At 33.9% G+C, this 12,565-nt stretch overlaps 1 protein-coding gene across 2 annotated transcripts in view; it reads right to left on the bottom strand.

The window, feature by feature from the left end:
• MYOZ2 (myozenin 2) overlaps window positions 1-12,565 on the bottom strand; it is a 54,158-nt gene that overhangs the window by 21,606 nt on the left and 19,987 nt on the right. For both annotated transcript variants that reach the window (XM_054553302.1, NM_001133068.1), the window contains 2 exon segments: window positions 7,974-8,103; window positions 1,716-1,899 (listed from right to left, as the gene is read on the bottom strand). In XM_054553302.1, coding sequence (XP_054409277.1) covers window positions 1,716-1,899; window positions 7,974-8,103 — 314 coding nt within the window.

The raw sequence follows: 12,565 nt of genomic DNA, 5'->3' as shown, positions 1-12,565 counted from the left end.
TAAAATGTTCTAAAGTAAAAGAGAAGTATTAGCAGATTAAGTTCTCTCTCTCTTACACACACACACACGCACACACACAGAGCATGTAATATTTACAAAAGCTTTGATTAACACAGGGAGCTACATTTCCTATTGAATGGTATTGTGCTCACTGATATAGTACTCACCTGGTATTTATACAGTCAATAGGCATCTCTTTATAACTAACTCAAATATTACCACACCAGTGTGTGTAGAACTACAGGCAAGCTGCTCAGCAGGCACAGGGCACCAAAGCCACAAGACACAGAGAAGTCTTACAGCATGTCTTAAGCACTTAATCTCAAAAACAAATCCAAGTTATTCCATTAATTTCCATTTTCCCCTAATGTTTTACTTGTTATAATTTTCTACAGTCTCATTTTGAAAAAAAAATTATAATATTGATCAGAATGGGCCTCCAACTTTTTTTCCCTGCCACTCCTCAACCCCTCTTTAAATTCTATGGTACACCTCTTTCATGCAAGGGATGTATTACTAATAATGGTAGCGTGTAAAAACTAAAATCTTAATAGTACAATATTTATTTTTATTTATTTTATTTATTTATTATTTTTTGAGACAAGGTCTCACTATGTTGCCCAGGCTAGAGTGAAGTTATGTGATTCCAGCTCACTGCAACTTCCACCTCCTGGGCTCAAGTGATCCTCCCACCTCAGCCTCCCAAGTAGCTGGGACTACAGGTACATGCCACCACTCTTGGCTAATTTTTGTAGTTTTTGTAGAGACAGGGTTCTTGCTATGTTGCCCAGGGTAGTCTTGAACTCCTGGGCTCAAGTGATCCACCCACCTCAGCCTCCCAAAGTGCTGGGATGACAGGCATGAGCCACCACATCCGATCACAGTATTTAAAAACACTTAAGAAGATCACTATTTAAATGCAGTCTATTTGGCATTCTTTTTTTAAATAAAAAAATTTACTCATTAATTTATTCATTTTTAAATGAATGGTTATTAAGCAGCCTATAAATTGAGTCTATCTTTTTTTGGATGCGAGACAGCATACTAGATATTAGATATTTTACTCTAAAATGAAGGTCAAGTGACCAAATAATGGATTATGAGACTATTAAAAATTCAAAATATCCATGGAAATTATAAAAACTGAATAACAGAGAAAAATAGATGCCCATTCTATAAACTATACTACAGATATCATTTGGTGATATTTTTGATAACATAAGTTTTGGGTTGTACCTCTTCTGGAATCTTGGGCCATTAGGTCTCTAAATTACTTTTAATCCTAAAGCCTGCAAAAATATAAGATGGAATCTGGAGTTACACAGTAATTCTCATAGCCTTGCATGTGAATTATTTATTAAATTCTTGAACAATATTGCCATTTGAAACAATGCATAAACCCAGATCAATCTTTGGATTTGAAACTATTATTAAAATAACATTTTTAAAGTATGAGGGGATAATCTTGATGTTATACCAATGATAGTTTCTGAATCATTTCCTTCATTTTTATACTAAAATGACCAAGTTTGAAAATAATAGTAATATTACAAAAATGAGTCTTTGCCTAGGCTTAGAAGATATCCTATATTGCTATTTAGATTCTTTTCTCAAAATAAAAAATTGCTTTCTACCAGGGAATTCAGTTATCTGTACCATGATGAAAAAATTTTGGTATTGCATGCCAACAGTGTCACCCAGGATCATTGAATTACCTGTTAAAGCTCCTGTAATCAGGCAGTTCTGCCTTTCCTTCAGGCTTGAAAAGTTTAGGATATAAAGCCTCTAAAAGCTCCGGATCATTGCTAATGGCTTGTTCCCAGGGAGATTGATAGTACTTAGGGACAGCTGTGGTGTTGAATTTTTCAGGAGGAATTTCCTTCAGTGGTCCAGAATATCCTTTGGAAAAATATAGCAAAAGTAAGTAAACACTGTGCCCGAGAGTTACTAACCTCCACCTAACATTTTACCATGTTTGATTTTTCATGCTGGGATAAATTTATGAAGTATGCATCCTTTTCATGATCCCTTAGAAAACAGCAGTCTTCAAGTGTTAGACATTTTAGAGCTCCTGTAAACTTATGGAACTTTAAAAAGAAACCATTTTTCTTAATGTTTAATTTTTCCAAATTATACAGTTTTTTCTTGACTGTCTTAGTATATATATTTTTCCAGTAAAACTGTTCATTTAGTTTTCTAAAAATTGTGCTCCTTGCATTAATTCATACTAGACTTTAGATACCACAATTAATTAATTTAAAAATGTTAATATTGAGTGCCTATTGTAGTCAAAGGTAGGGGAAATCGCAATGCAGACAAAATCTCCCTCCTCCCAGAGCTGATTCTTTAGAGGTGATGTTTGGGTCTTGTCTATTTTCAATTGCTGAGTGCTCTGTAAAATGTTTGAGCTTCAAGAAGATGAAGTAACTTGTTCCCACGGCCTTATTCAGGCCCAGATCTTCTTATCTCCCAATGTATCCATCCCCTGTTTATTTTGTTCCTCAAGATTTCTTACCTAGCTTTTCTGCTTCTGATCTCACCTCCCCAGTTTATTCTTCCCATAACAGCTGGGAATTTTCTGTAAATACTGTTTAAAAGTCACGGAAATTCTTGGCATAGATCTTTAAACCTTTTTCACATGCATAGAGTGACACTCTTCCAGTTTTCTAAGGCACAGTTATCTACTTTCTGTTTACACTGCCATATTACCTAATTATATCCCTGCAATTCTCTCTTCCACCATGTCAAATCCCTTTACCATTTGATGACTTCTACTTTTAGATTTCTCTGATGCTCTTTCCCATCTCTGCAATAATTTTGATTTTCTTCTGTCAAAGCATGCCTATCTTCTCTTTACACTAAAATGTTTGTCTCCTCCAAAAAAAAAAAAAAAAGCCCCTTCCTGATAATTCCATGTCTAAACAGTTATTTGTGATTATTTAATTTTCTTCAGATTGCCTCCAGTATCTAATGGAAGTCTTTTTGGGTAGGCTCCTTTTCTCTGCTTACCACTTAAATCCTGTTGTTCCTCAAAGCTCTTTTCTTACACAATGCACTCTACCTAGAAAATTCCATTTATATTCATAGCTTCATTTGTGACCTATGTATTGATAATTCTGACTTTTAAAAAAAAAATTAAGCCGTCTACTCAATTATTTACTATATTTATCAAAATAAATGATCCACTGGCACCCTTTATAACTTGTCTAGACCTAAATGCAGCCATTTTCTAATATATTCTGCTTCTTTTTTTATATTGGTCATTTTAGCAAATGTTATCACTTTACTCTCAGATGCCCAAGACAGAGCATTATCCGAAAGTCTCCCTCATCCCCACAACAAATCACAAAGTGTTACCAACTATACTACCTAAGGATGTCTAAAATAGTGGCTCTCATATTATTGTTTATCTGAATTATCTTGGATACGTATTTAAAATGTAGATAATAGGATCCTCCCTCCAGAAGTCTGGCTTCAGTGAGTCTCAGGTATGACCTAAAACTCCAGTGTTTAGCAAACTCTCATGTAAATCTTATGCAGGTGGTCTACAAACAGAACAACGAGGAACATTGCTCTAAAAAATTCTCTTTACATTTCCGTTACTCCTGCCCTGGGTCAGGCCCAGGTTGTCTCTTGCCTGGGTGTTCGCCACAGCTTCAACACTAATCCTTTAGCTGGAACCCTCTCCCAGCCACCCTCCACACTGCTGCCCCAGGAGACCTTCCTAACTGGCCAGCTCTTCCCCTGCTCAGGGGACCCTAATGCCTCCCAGGACAAAATCGCAACCGCTCAGCATGACCCATGTGGCCCTTACGCCCGTCCAGCCTCACCGCCTGCTTTCTCCTTTCACACTCTTTGCTCCAGGACTATGGATCTAGTTACTTGTTGCTTGGGGTGCCCCTTATGCCCCCCTACTTGGTCCATTCATTTCCTGTGCCTGGACTGTTCTCCCTACTTCTTGTCATGTGCGAATTTCTACTGTAAGCCTTGGCTTCAGGTTACCCTTCGATGCAGCCATTCCTACCTCCCCAAGGAAAGAGTTCTCTTTCCTGTGTCTTGTCTTTGTATATTATATGTAACTCTATAACCATAACTACCACATTTTATTTCCTATTCCTTTCCTGGAGTTGAACAGAGGTAAGACCTTTAAAAACCGGAAAATTTTAAGTTTTATAAAATTTGTTTAAAATTCCTCAAAATCCTACCACCCTAACACAAGTATTTAGTTTTGTGTATTTTCTTCCAGTTTTTCTTCACCCATAAACATAATGATCACATAACTAGAACATCTAGTGTAATATTATGTTTTTCCCCCAAATTTGTTTAAAATACTTTTAAATGTTTCTGTATCATGTTCATAATTATTTTAAGGGTTTCACAATAATCTATTAAATTAAGGAACCATGGTTATGTAATCTTTTCCCATTTTTGAACATTGAAGGTTTTCTAATTTCTTTTTATAGATATCATTAAATAACAACTTTTTTCTTTTTTGATATGCTCATTTATCTACAGAAAAGAATGTGCTTATATTTAACCTCACAGAAATATTACAATTCAGCAATGCCATATGTCTACATTTCTTGTTTGATTTTTAAATATGTTTTAATATAACTGAAATTTAGATAAATTTTATTTTTACAGTATTATGGCATTTTCATACTCATTTATTCATGTATGAAAAAAGTTGGCTTTTTGATACATAGTTGGCTAATCACTAACAAATTAATTTGCTAAATTGGAATAATTATAGTTTGTTTACTGAGCTTATTGTACTTTTCAACTTATCTACTCAGAAGGAAGAATCCATTTGTACTCTTGCCTCGTAGTAAAGTACATAATAACCAAACTCCCCGTTTTCTTACTCTATATTGCATAAACATTTTCTAATATTTAATAATTGGATACTAGCTCTAAATAGGTACATAAATTAGTGCTTTAAAAATTTCTCTTAAGTTAAACATTGCATGTCCTCATTCACATGTGGAAGCTAAAAAAGGTTGATCTCCTAGGTGTGAAAAGTAGGACAGAGCATACTAGAGGCTGGGAACAGTAGAGAGAAGTGGGGACAAGAGAGATTTGTTAAAGAATGCAAAATTATAGCTAGACAGGAGGAATAAGTTCTAGTCCTCTATAACACTGTAGGGTGTTATAAGAATAATACATAGTTATTTATATATAAATTTATATATAAATAAGAATAATATATAGTTCAGATAGCTAGAAGGAGGATATTGAATACTTCCAACACAAAGAAATAATAAATATTTGAGATGATGGATATGTATCAAAACATCACTATGTACCCCAAGAATATGTACAATTATTACACGTCAATTTAAACAATATTAATTAGGGCTATAAGAGTTGCGTTGGAGGCACATCTTTGAGGTTCCGTTAAATGAGAAAATTAAGATACAGAAAAGTGTGTTGAATATACCATTTAATAAAGCATGCAGTTTTCCCCCCACAAAGTCTCTCTCTGGATATATATAAACATACATATACAACCACACACATATTTATTCCTGATGGTCAATAAAATGCACGTATGATGTTGAATTATATACACAGAAAGTGAAAATATAAATATTCTTTGGACATTTGCTCTATCTCTCTATGTCTATTAATTCTTTGAAGATAGAGATTAATTCTTCTATTCATTTTGTGATTCCATAGTGTACAGTAAAGACTACGTAATAAAAGTTCTAAGTGATGAGAGCACTAAATTGTATCAACATTCACTTTTCCATATGTCCTCTCTCTTTCCTATTTAATAATAAAAAAAAAAAAAACTCCAAAAAGTAAGCAGGGGTTGTAGTACAGTGGTTGGAGCTCAGATAGTATCTGTGTATTCTATTGCATAAGAAGGATGTAAAGGTGGATGGGGAAAGAATTAACTTTAACTGAGTGCTTATTATATGTTAGGAACTATACGCATACCATCACACTTACTTTGCACAGTGACCCTGTAAAGTGAGATTTCTTTTCTCTATTTTACAGATTGAGGAAACTAGGGCCCAAAGAGATGTATTTCCTTTCCCAGCATGGTAGTAAAATGGGAAGAGCCATAGGGTTGAACCCAGATCTGTCTGATTCTAAACCTTATTTCTTTTCTCATGTGGTTGATGATGTAGATACAGACCCTATTACCTGCTTTTCTGCCATAACTTTTGTTGAAAGCTACCAGAGAACTTTATTAAAATAATCCATTTCAGAATTGTATGCATTTTAATTGTGCCTAATTGGTTTCCTTCAGTGTTATTTTGCTAAGTCTATCCATAGTTTTTCTCATCGTGCTCATTAAGAATGCTCTAATACCTTATTTTAAAATAATATTTAATGTTGTACAGGTGCTGTACCTGTATAACATTATCTCAAAATATTTACATATTTTCAAAAATAGTATTACATTTGAGAAGAATGCTAGGAGTACTTTTGCTAAATTTACTGTTTATTTTACAAAAATTAGACATATATCTTTAGTTTCAAGATATAACTATTTTAAATTTTTGAAATCTATACACTACTCTTGAGGAAATGCTTGAATTTTCAAAGACACTATAGGTTACTTTGAAAAGTTTTCTAATTAGATAATGTAATTTTTTGAAAGATGTCCTATTTTAATACCCAACATTATTTATAAAGACTATAAACTGACTGAATAAGGAGTTGATTCTCTTTTAAAATGATAAACAAATGTATACTCTTTAGGAGCAGCATTGAAAGTCCTTTGAGGGAACAGAGAAAACAAAAACAATCTCCATAAGGTCTGTTGACATGAGGCACTTGTAAATTTGGTACCAGATCTGGGCTTAATTCTTTTTTGTTTTATTTATTTATTTTTTGTAGAGACAGGGTCTTGTTATGTTGACCAGGCTGGTCTCGAGCTCCTGGCCTAAAGTGATCCTCCTCAGCCTCCCAAAGTGCTGGTATTATAGGTGTGAGCCACTGTGCCTGGCCCTAATTCTTTTTTCTCTTGTAATTTTAATTTAAAAGATTTTTATTTTTAACTTTTGTGGGTACATAATAGGTGTATATATTTATGGGGTTCATTAGATATTTTGATAACAGCATGCAATGTGCAATAACCACATCAGGATAAATGGGGTATCCATCATCTTAAGCATTTATCCTTTATGTTACAAACAATCCAGTTATACTCTTTTAATTATTGTAAAATGTACAATTAAGTTACTATTCACTATGGTCACCCTGTTGTGCTGTCAAATACTAGGTCTTATTCATTCTTTGCTGCTTCATAGACATTGATAACCTCAACGTCTTAATTTATAAAACGAGGATTGTAATTAATATGTCATAGAGTTACTGCGAAATTAAAGAAGACAATATATATCACAGCACTTTATATATTGTACAGTCCTATACAAATAGGATTTCAATATAATTACAAATTACTTATTATAATTTTCAATATAGCAGGTGATTAACAGACCATCTAAAGCAAAGAACGTATGGCTACTATAAATGTTTTATGTGATTCCTTTAGGTCTGAATTTTTGCATTTATCTTGTATTTATCCAAAAAAAAAAATTTTTTTTGAGTCAGGGTCTTACTCTGTTACCTAGGCTGGAGTGCAGTGGTGTGGTCATGGCTCACTGCAGCCCCCACCTCCTGGGCTCAAATGATCCTCCTACCCCAGCCCCCCAAGTAGCTGGGACTACAAGTGTGCACCACCATACCCAGCTAAATTTTGTATTTATTGTAGAAACTAGGTTTCACCATGTGATCCAGGCTGGTCTCAAACTTGTGGGCTTAGGTGATCTACCCACCTCAGTCTCCCAAAGTGCTGGGATTACAGGTGTGAGCCACCGTGCCTGGGGCCCAAAAAACATACTTAATGAGAAAAGATATATTATTTAAATACTATTTAATAAAGGCTTTAAATGCCTTGAGTCATATCATTAGGTACACAGAAATTTTATTGCTCTATTGGTAAGGGGATTGGTTACCTGGAGCAATGTTGTCTGGATTTGGAGGGCTTCGTGGATCTGGGGTGTTGGGAGGAGTCAAGGGGGCTTGCTGTGAACCACCTTCCAAGTTACTTCCATCCACTTTCCCATTCTGCATAGCAATACTGTGCTGTATTTAATCAAAAGTAAACTCTGCTGAAAACTCAAAAATGTAAGCCCAATAATAGGAGCTATATATGCAAAACTTCAATTGTGTATTTATAATTTAAATGCAATGTCGCTTCATTACTTCCTGGGACCTCAATAATTTTTTTCATAGTAAGATGGTTGTGCACTTGAATGAGATTTACTGATATCAGTCTAAGATCTATTTTATGATGACAGTCCACTTAATAATGATTAGAGCTGAAATTAATTGAGACTTACTGTATGCCAGGCACTGTGTCTAGTGGTTCATACCAATCATTTCATTTTCTATTCAGAACATCCCTATGAGATAAATGTATTTAATTTTTGAATCCTTACTAATCTAATAATGTAGAGCATATTGGCCAAGCATTTGGCCTAGTAAATCTTATGTTCCGTTGTATTTATATTTGGGCTTTAATTAGATCTTTTCAAGTATAGAAAGTTTAAAAATCTAACCTGAAATTTGAACGGCAATCATATGTACTCCAAAAAAACCCAAAAATCATTTATATTTTAAGTTGCGTAGACTTGCAAAAGGAAAAATTTGTGATTTTTAGAAAATAAAATGCTGAAAAAAGGCATTTGTCTTTTAAATTTCAATAAATTTGTTTTACTATTACAGGATTTATTCTATGGCAACAATGTAGCACCTTAAAATGTTCAGTTTGCATTTTAAGAAAAAAAATAGACATCGTAGTAGGTTATGTCCTCAAAAGTATAGCCAAGTTTTATTCTTATAATAAATCATTGTTTTAATTGCATATAGGAAATATGTGTATTTTAAGAAAGACGTGATTAGGTCAAATTATCTTTTAACTTCAAAAATAAAAATTTAGTAAAAAGCATAGCAATTAGACACTGATTTTGACTCTTTTGTGTGTGACATACAGAAAATCTTTCATTTTTTAATTTCTATATTTGTTTGTAAGATTCTCTAATGAAATATACCCTTACATTTTAACACTTATTTAACTTTATAGCAATTTCAGGATAGAATACAATTTTGTTTTAAAATTTAAATACTTACCGTAACTAAAGGCCATAAATTAAGATCCTCACCTAATAAAATTATGAAGGAAAAAAGTTTATCTCCATTTTTATGCTTCACCCACACAGCCCCTCCCCAAGGGCTTTTGCATTCATGTTAATCTCTGCAGCATCCCAAAAAAGCCTACTTTCAAAGCAGTAGTCCAAATTTGAGCCTTTGTTCTTTCATCTGCTTCATCAAAGCCACATTTGGACAGGGCAGAAAATGCCAATGATAAAATAAAATCTTCATGAATAAATTATATTTATAAAATAGTGATAGTCTGATGATATACTAACTTCCCAGGAACATATATATATTTTCAACGAATAGCTTTTTAAACAAAAATACTTAATCTCTATTAGAATTTTAAAAGATCTGTTTTGGGAAGGAATTCTCTTAGAGCTGTCTCTGCCTGAGGTTAAAACTTATAGCAAAAATATTACAACTTTAAACATTTTTAAAACTTTAAACATCACATGCCTAATTGCAAACTCATCATCATGTTCACACTTTATTGCATACTGAATAAGCCTAAATGTTTTAGCCTTGCACTGAGACCTGCCTACCTAGTTTCATCAGTTTTTAAAGATGTACCCTAAGCTTAAAACCAAAACACATATGATTCCCCGATTATCTTGTATGCTTTTCTACCTTTGATCATAGATCAAGATTCCCCCATTATCTTGTATGCTTTTCCACCTTTCTACCTTTGATCTTTGATCATAGGAGCTCCCCTAGCAAGAGGCCCCCTCTCCATCATTACCATGGTCAGATCTGTCCTGATTTAAAAAACACCTCTTCCCTTATTCTTCCTTTCCTTCCAATAAAAAGTTTTTTGTCTTTCTTCTTGCTGCTCCCGTATCATTTACTATAATTCGCCTTTAAAATAATATTTTGTGTCCTGTTTCATTTACTAGTTTGTTAGCTACTTGAGAACAGGGAATTTCATTTTGCCCATATGTCTTTTGCAAAGCCTAAGATGGTGCCTTATATAGCACAAGCAGTCAGCGAATATTAGCTGAATTTTTAGTGAATAAATAGCCAAACCCAGCTGATTCTTTTTCACTATGACATTTTTTAAAATGCCATCTTCCTTTTTCACTTTAGTTTTCATGCGCCTGTTATCCTCATTGCTCATACTTTATCATGTCATCATCTACCTTCTGTTCATTTTCCACCAAGCATTTTCCTTTCAGTCAGACCGAATACAAATGCTGGTATGGCATTACTCCAATCTTTAGAAATTGTTCCTAATTGCCTAGTGAATAAAATGCAAACTCTTTTGCTTGGTAATGTAGACGTCGTACTCACCTCATAAACATTACCTCTCATCCCTTGCAAACTTCCACAAGCCAGTTCCTCAGTCCCTCCTCAGCCCCACAAGCTGTTTCACCTGCTTGGAATGCCCTCCTTTCTGTTCTTTACTAAACCAAATCCTAGGTTTCCTCTAAGACCCATCTTAGAATTTCCCTCTTCTTTCTAACTAACTTAATCTACTGGAAATGACTCCATATTCTGTATTATCTCAATACTTCAATAAAACCTATGCCACCTTCTCATGCTCTTTCTTTATTTGTTCCTGTTACCTGGATTCTGGTATTGCATTTATGTCATTTGGAGTCCCCACCCTATTTATAATCTGGTTGAAGTCTAGTTGGCCACTGATGTGATTTGGATATTTGTCCCCTCTAAATCTCATGTTGAAATTTCATTTCCAGTGTTGGAGTTGGGGCCTAATGGGAGGCGTTTGGTCGTGGAGGTGGATTCCTCATGAATGACTTGGTGCCATCCTCGCAGTAATTAGTTCCTATGAGAACTGATAGTTAAAGGGAACTTGGCACCTCCTCCCTCCTGTCTCTTCCTTCCTTCCTCTCTCACCATGTGATGCCAACTCCCGTTTCCCTTCTGCCATGAGTGGAAGTTTCCGGGGGCCCTTACCAGAAGCAGGTGCTGATGCCATGCTTCTTGTACACCTCACAGAACCATGAGTCAAATAAACCTCTTTTCTTTATAAAGTACCTGGCCTCAGCTATTACTTTATAACAACATGAATGGACTAAGACAGGCATTGTGTGTGTGTGTGTGTGTAATATAAGATTTTGCATTTTGAACTCAGCTCCTATCTTGAGTGTTGGACTTAATAATTGACTAGGTTAGTATCTTTATGTTTTTACTTCTAAACCTATACTACCTCTTTAAAAAGTGTAAAGTTCCTGATAACTTTAATTATAAATAAAAAGGCATTTGAGATAAATTTAGGAAGTTTAAATGTATAATGCACAAAGAATAACATTTTCAAAGTTCCTAGAATGTGTTCATTAAATGAATTTCACCTAAACTTACAAATAATTCTACCTACATTAATTTCTAGGAATTGTAATACTTTCTGTAACCTCTTCCTGGGGATTAATGATGAGCAGGAAAATCAACTCTTTCTCATTAGTCATTAATTATCAGGAGACACCCAGTACCTGTACATCATCATTAAGAAAATAAGCAGAGCCTTACAATAGTTAGGTAGTAACCTAAATAATTATAAGCTTTACATCATAGCATTCCATCATCTGCAATTCCTTTCAGAAAAGTTGGAAAGACAAATGAAAATATGTCTCTTTTTACCTCGGTTAAGTTGACCGTAAAGAAAACAAAACTAGAGCCATATCCTATAGATTATGACTATGTAAATTAAAAACACATATAGAAGATGCTTTACATGATTTCTGTTAAAATATCAATAGAAATAAAAAGAAGGCTTCTTTGTTGTATGCTTTGTGCCAAATACATGGTAGAAGTTATTTTTTGAACAAAGCAAATATATATTTAGAGTTCCAATTATTTAGAGTGGTCTTATTTCAGATTTACTTTTAATAGTATACTTCCCCTTTTCCCAGTAGTATTTAAGATTTCTAGTGATTCAAAAAATATAATATCCTTTTGCAGTAACTTATAAGAAGAGAATTTTAATTATCATGAAGCATTCTTCCATTTTACTTTATTTTTGGTGGCCTGTTTTCTTCACCCATCTCCATTTTGCCATTTTGGTTAAAAAATAGTTTATGAACTAGAGCTTCAAAATTGGCTCATGTAGCAAGCAATGTTCATTTCTTTTTAGGAACACATATTTACTATTATTACTGTTTGTGTCATAGAAAGTATATGTAGCTTGAATTTGCCAGTGTCCCTCACCAGTAGAATTCAAAGCTACACTTATTTTTTCTGTTTTTAAAATGGTAGTATTTGAACAAATGGCATTAATTACCAGGGGGGTGGTTTATATTTTCATTTATATGAGGTCTTCAACATTATACTAGAATAAGAAACATATAAAGCTGAGTTAAATTATTACTTTGACAACATCTATTGCTCAAGGGAAGCAGTAAAAGCTTGTTCCAGAAAATGTAGTCAATAAATT

The sequence above is a fragment of the Pongo abelii genome, chromosome 3 (assembly GCF_028885655.2).
Source record: "Pongo abelii isolate AG06213 chromosome 3, NHGRI_mPonAbe1-v2.0_pri, whole genome shotgun sequence".
In the NCBI taxonomy this organism is placed as follows: domain Eukaryota; kingdom Metazoa; phylum Chordata; class Mammalia; order Primates; family Hominidae; genus Pongo; species Pongo abelii.
The sequence above is the reverse complement of the archived record's forward strand: the minus strand, read 5'-3'. Positions and strand labels throughout refer to the sequence as shown.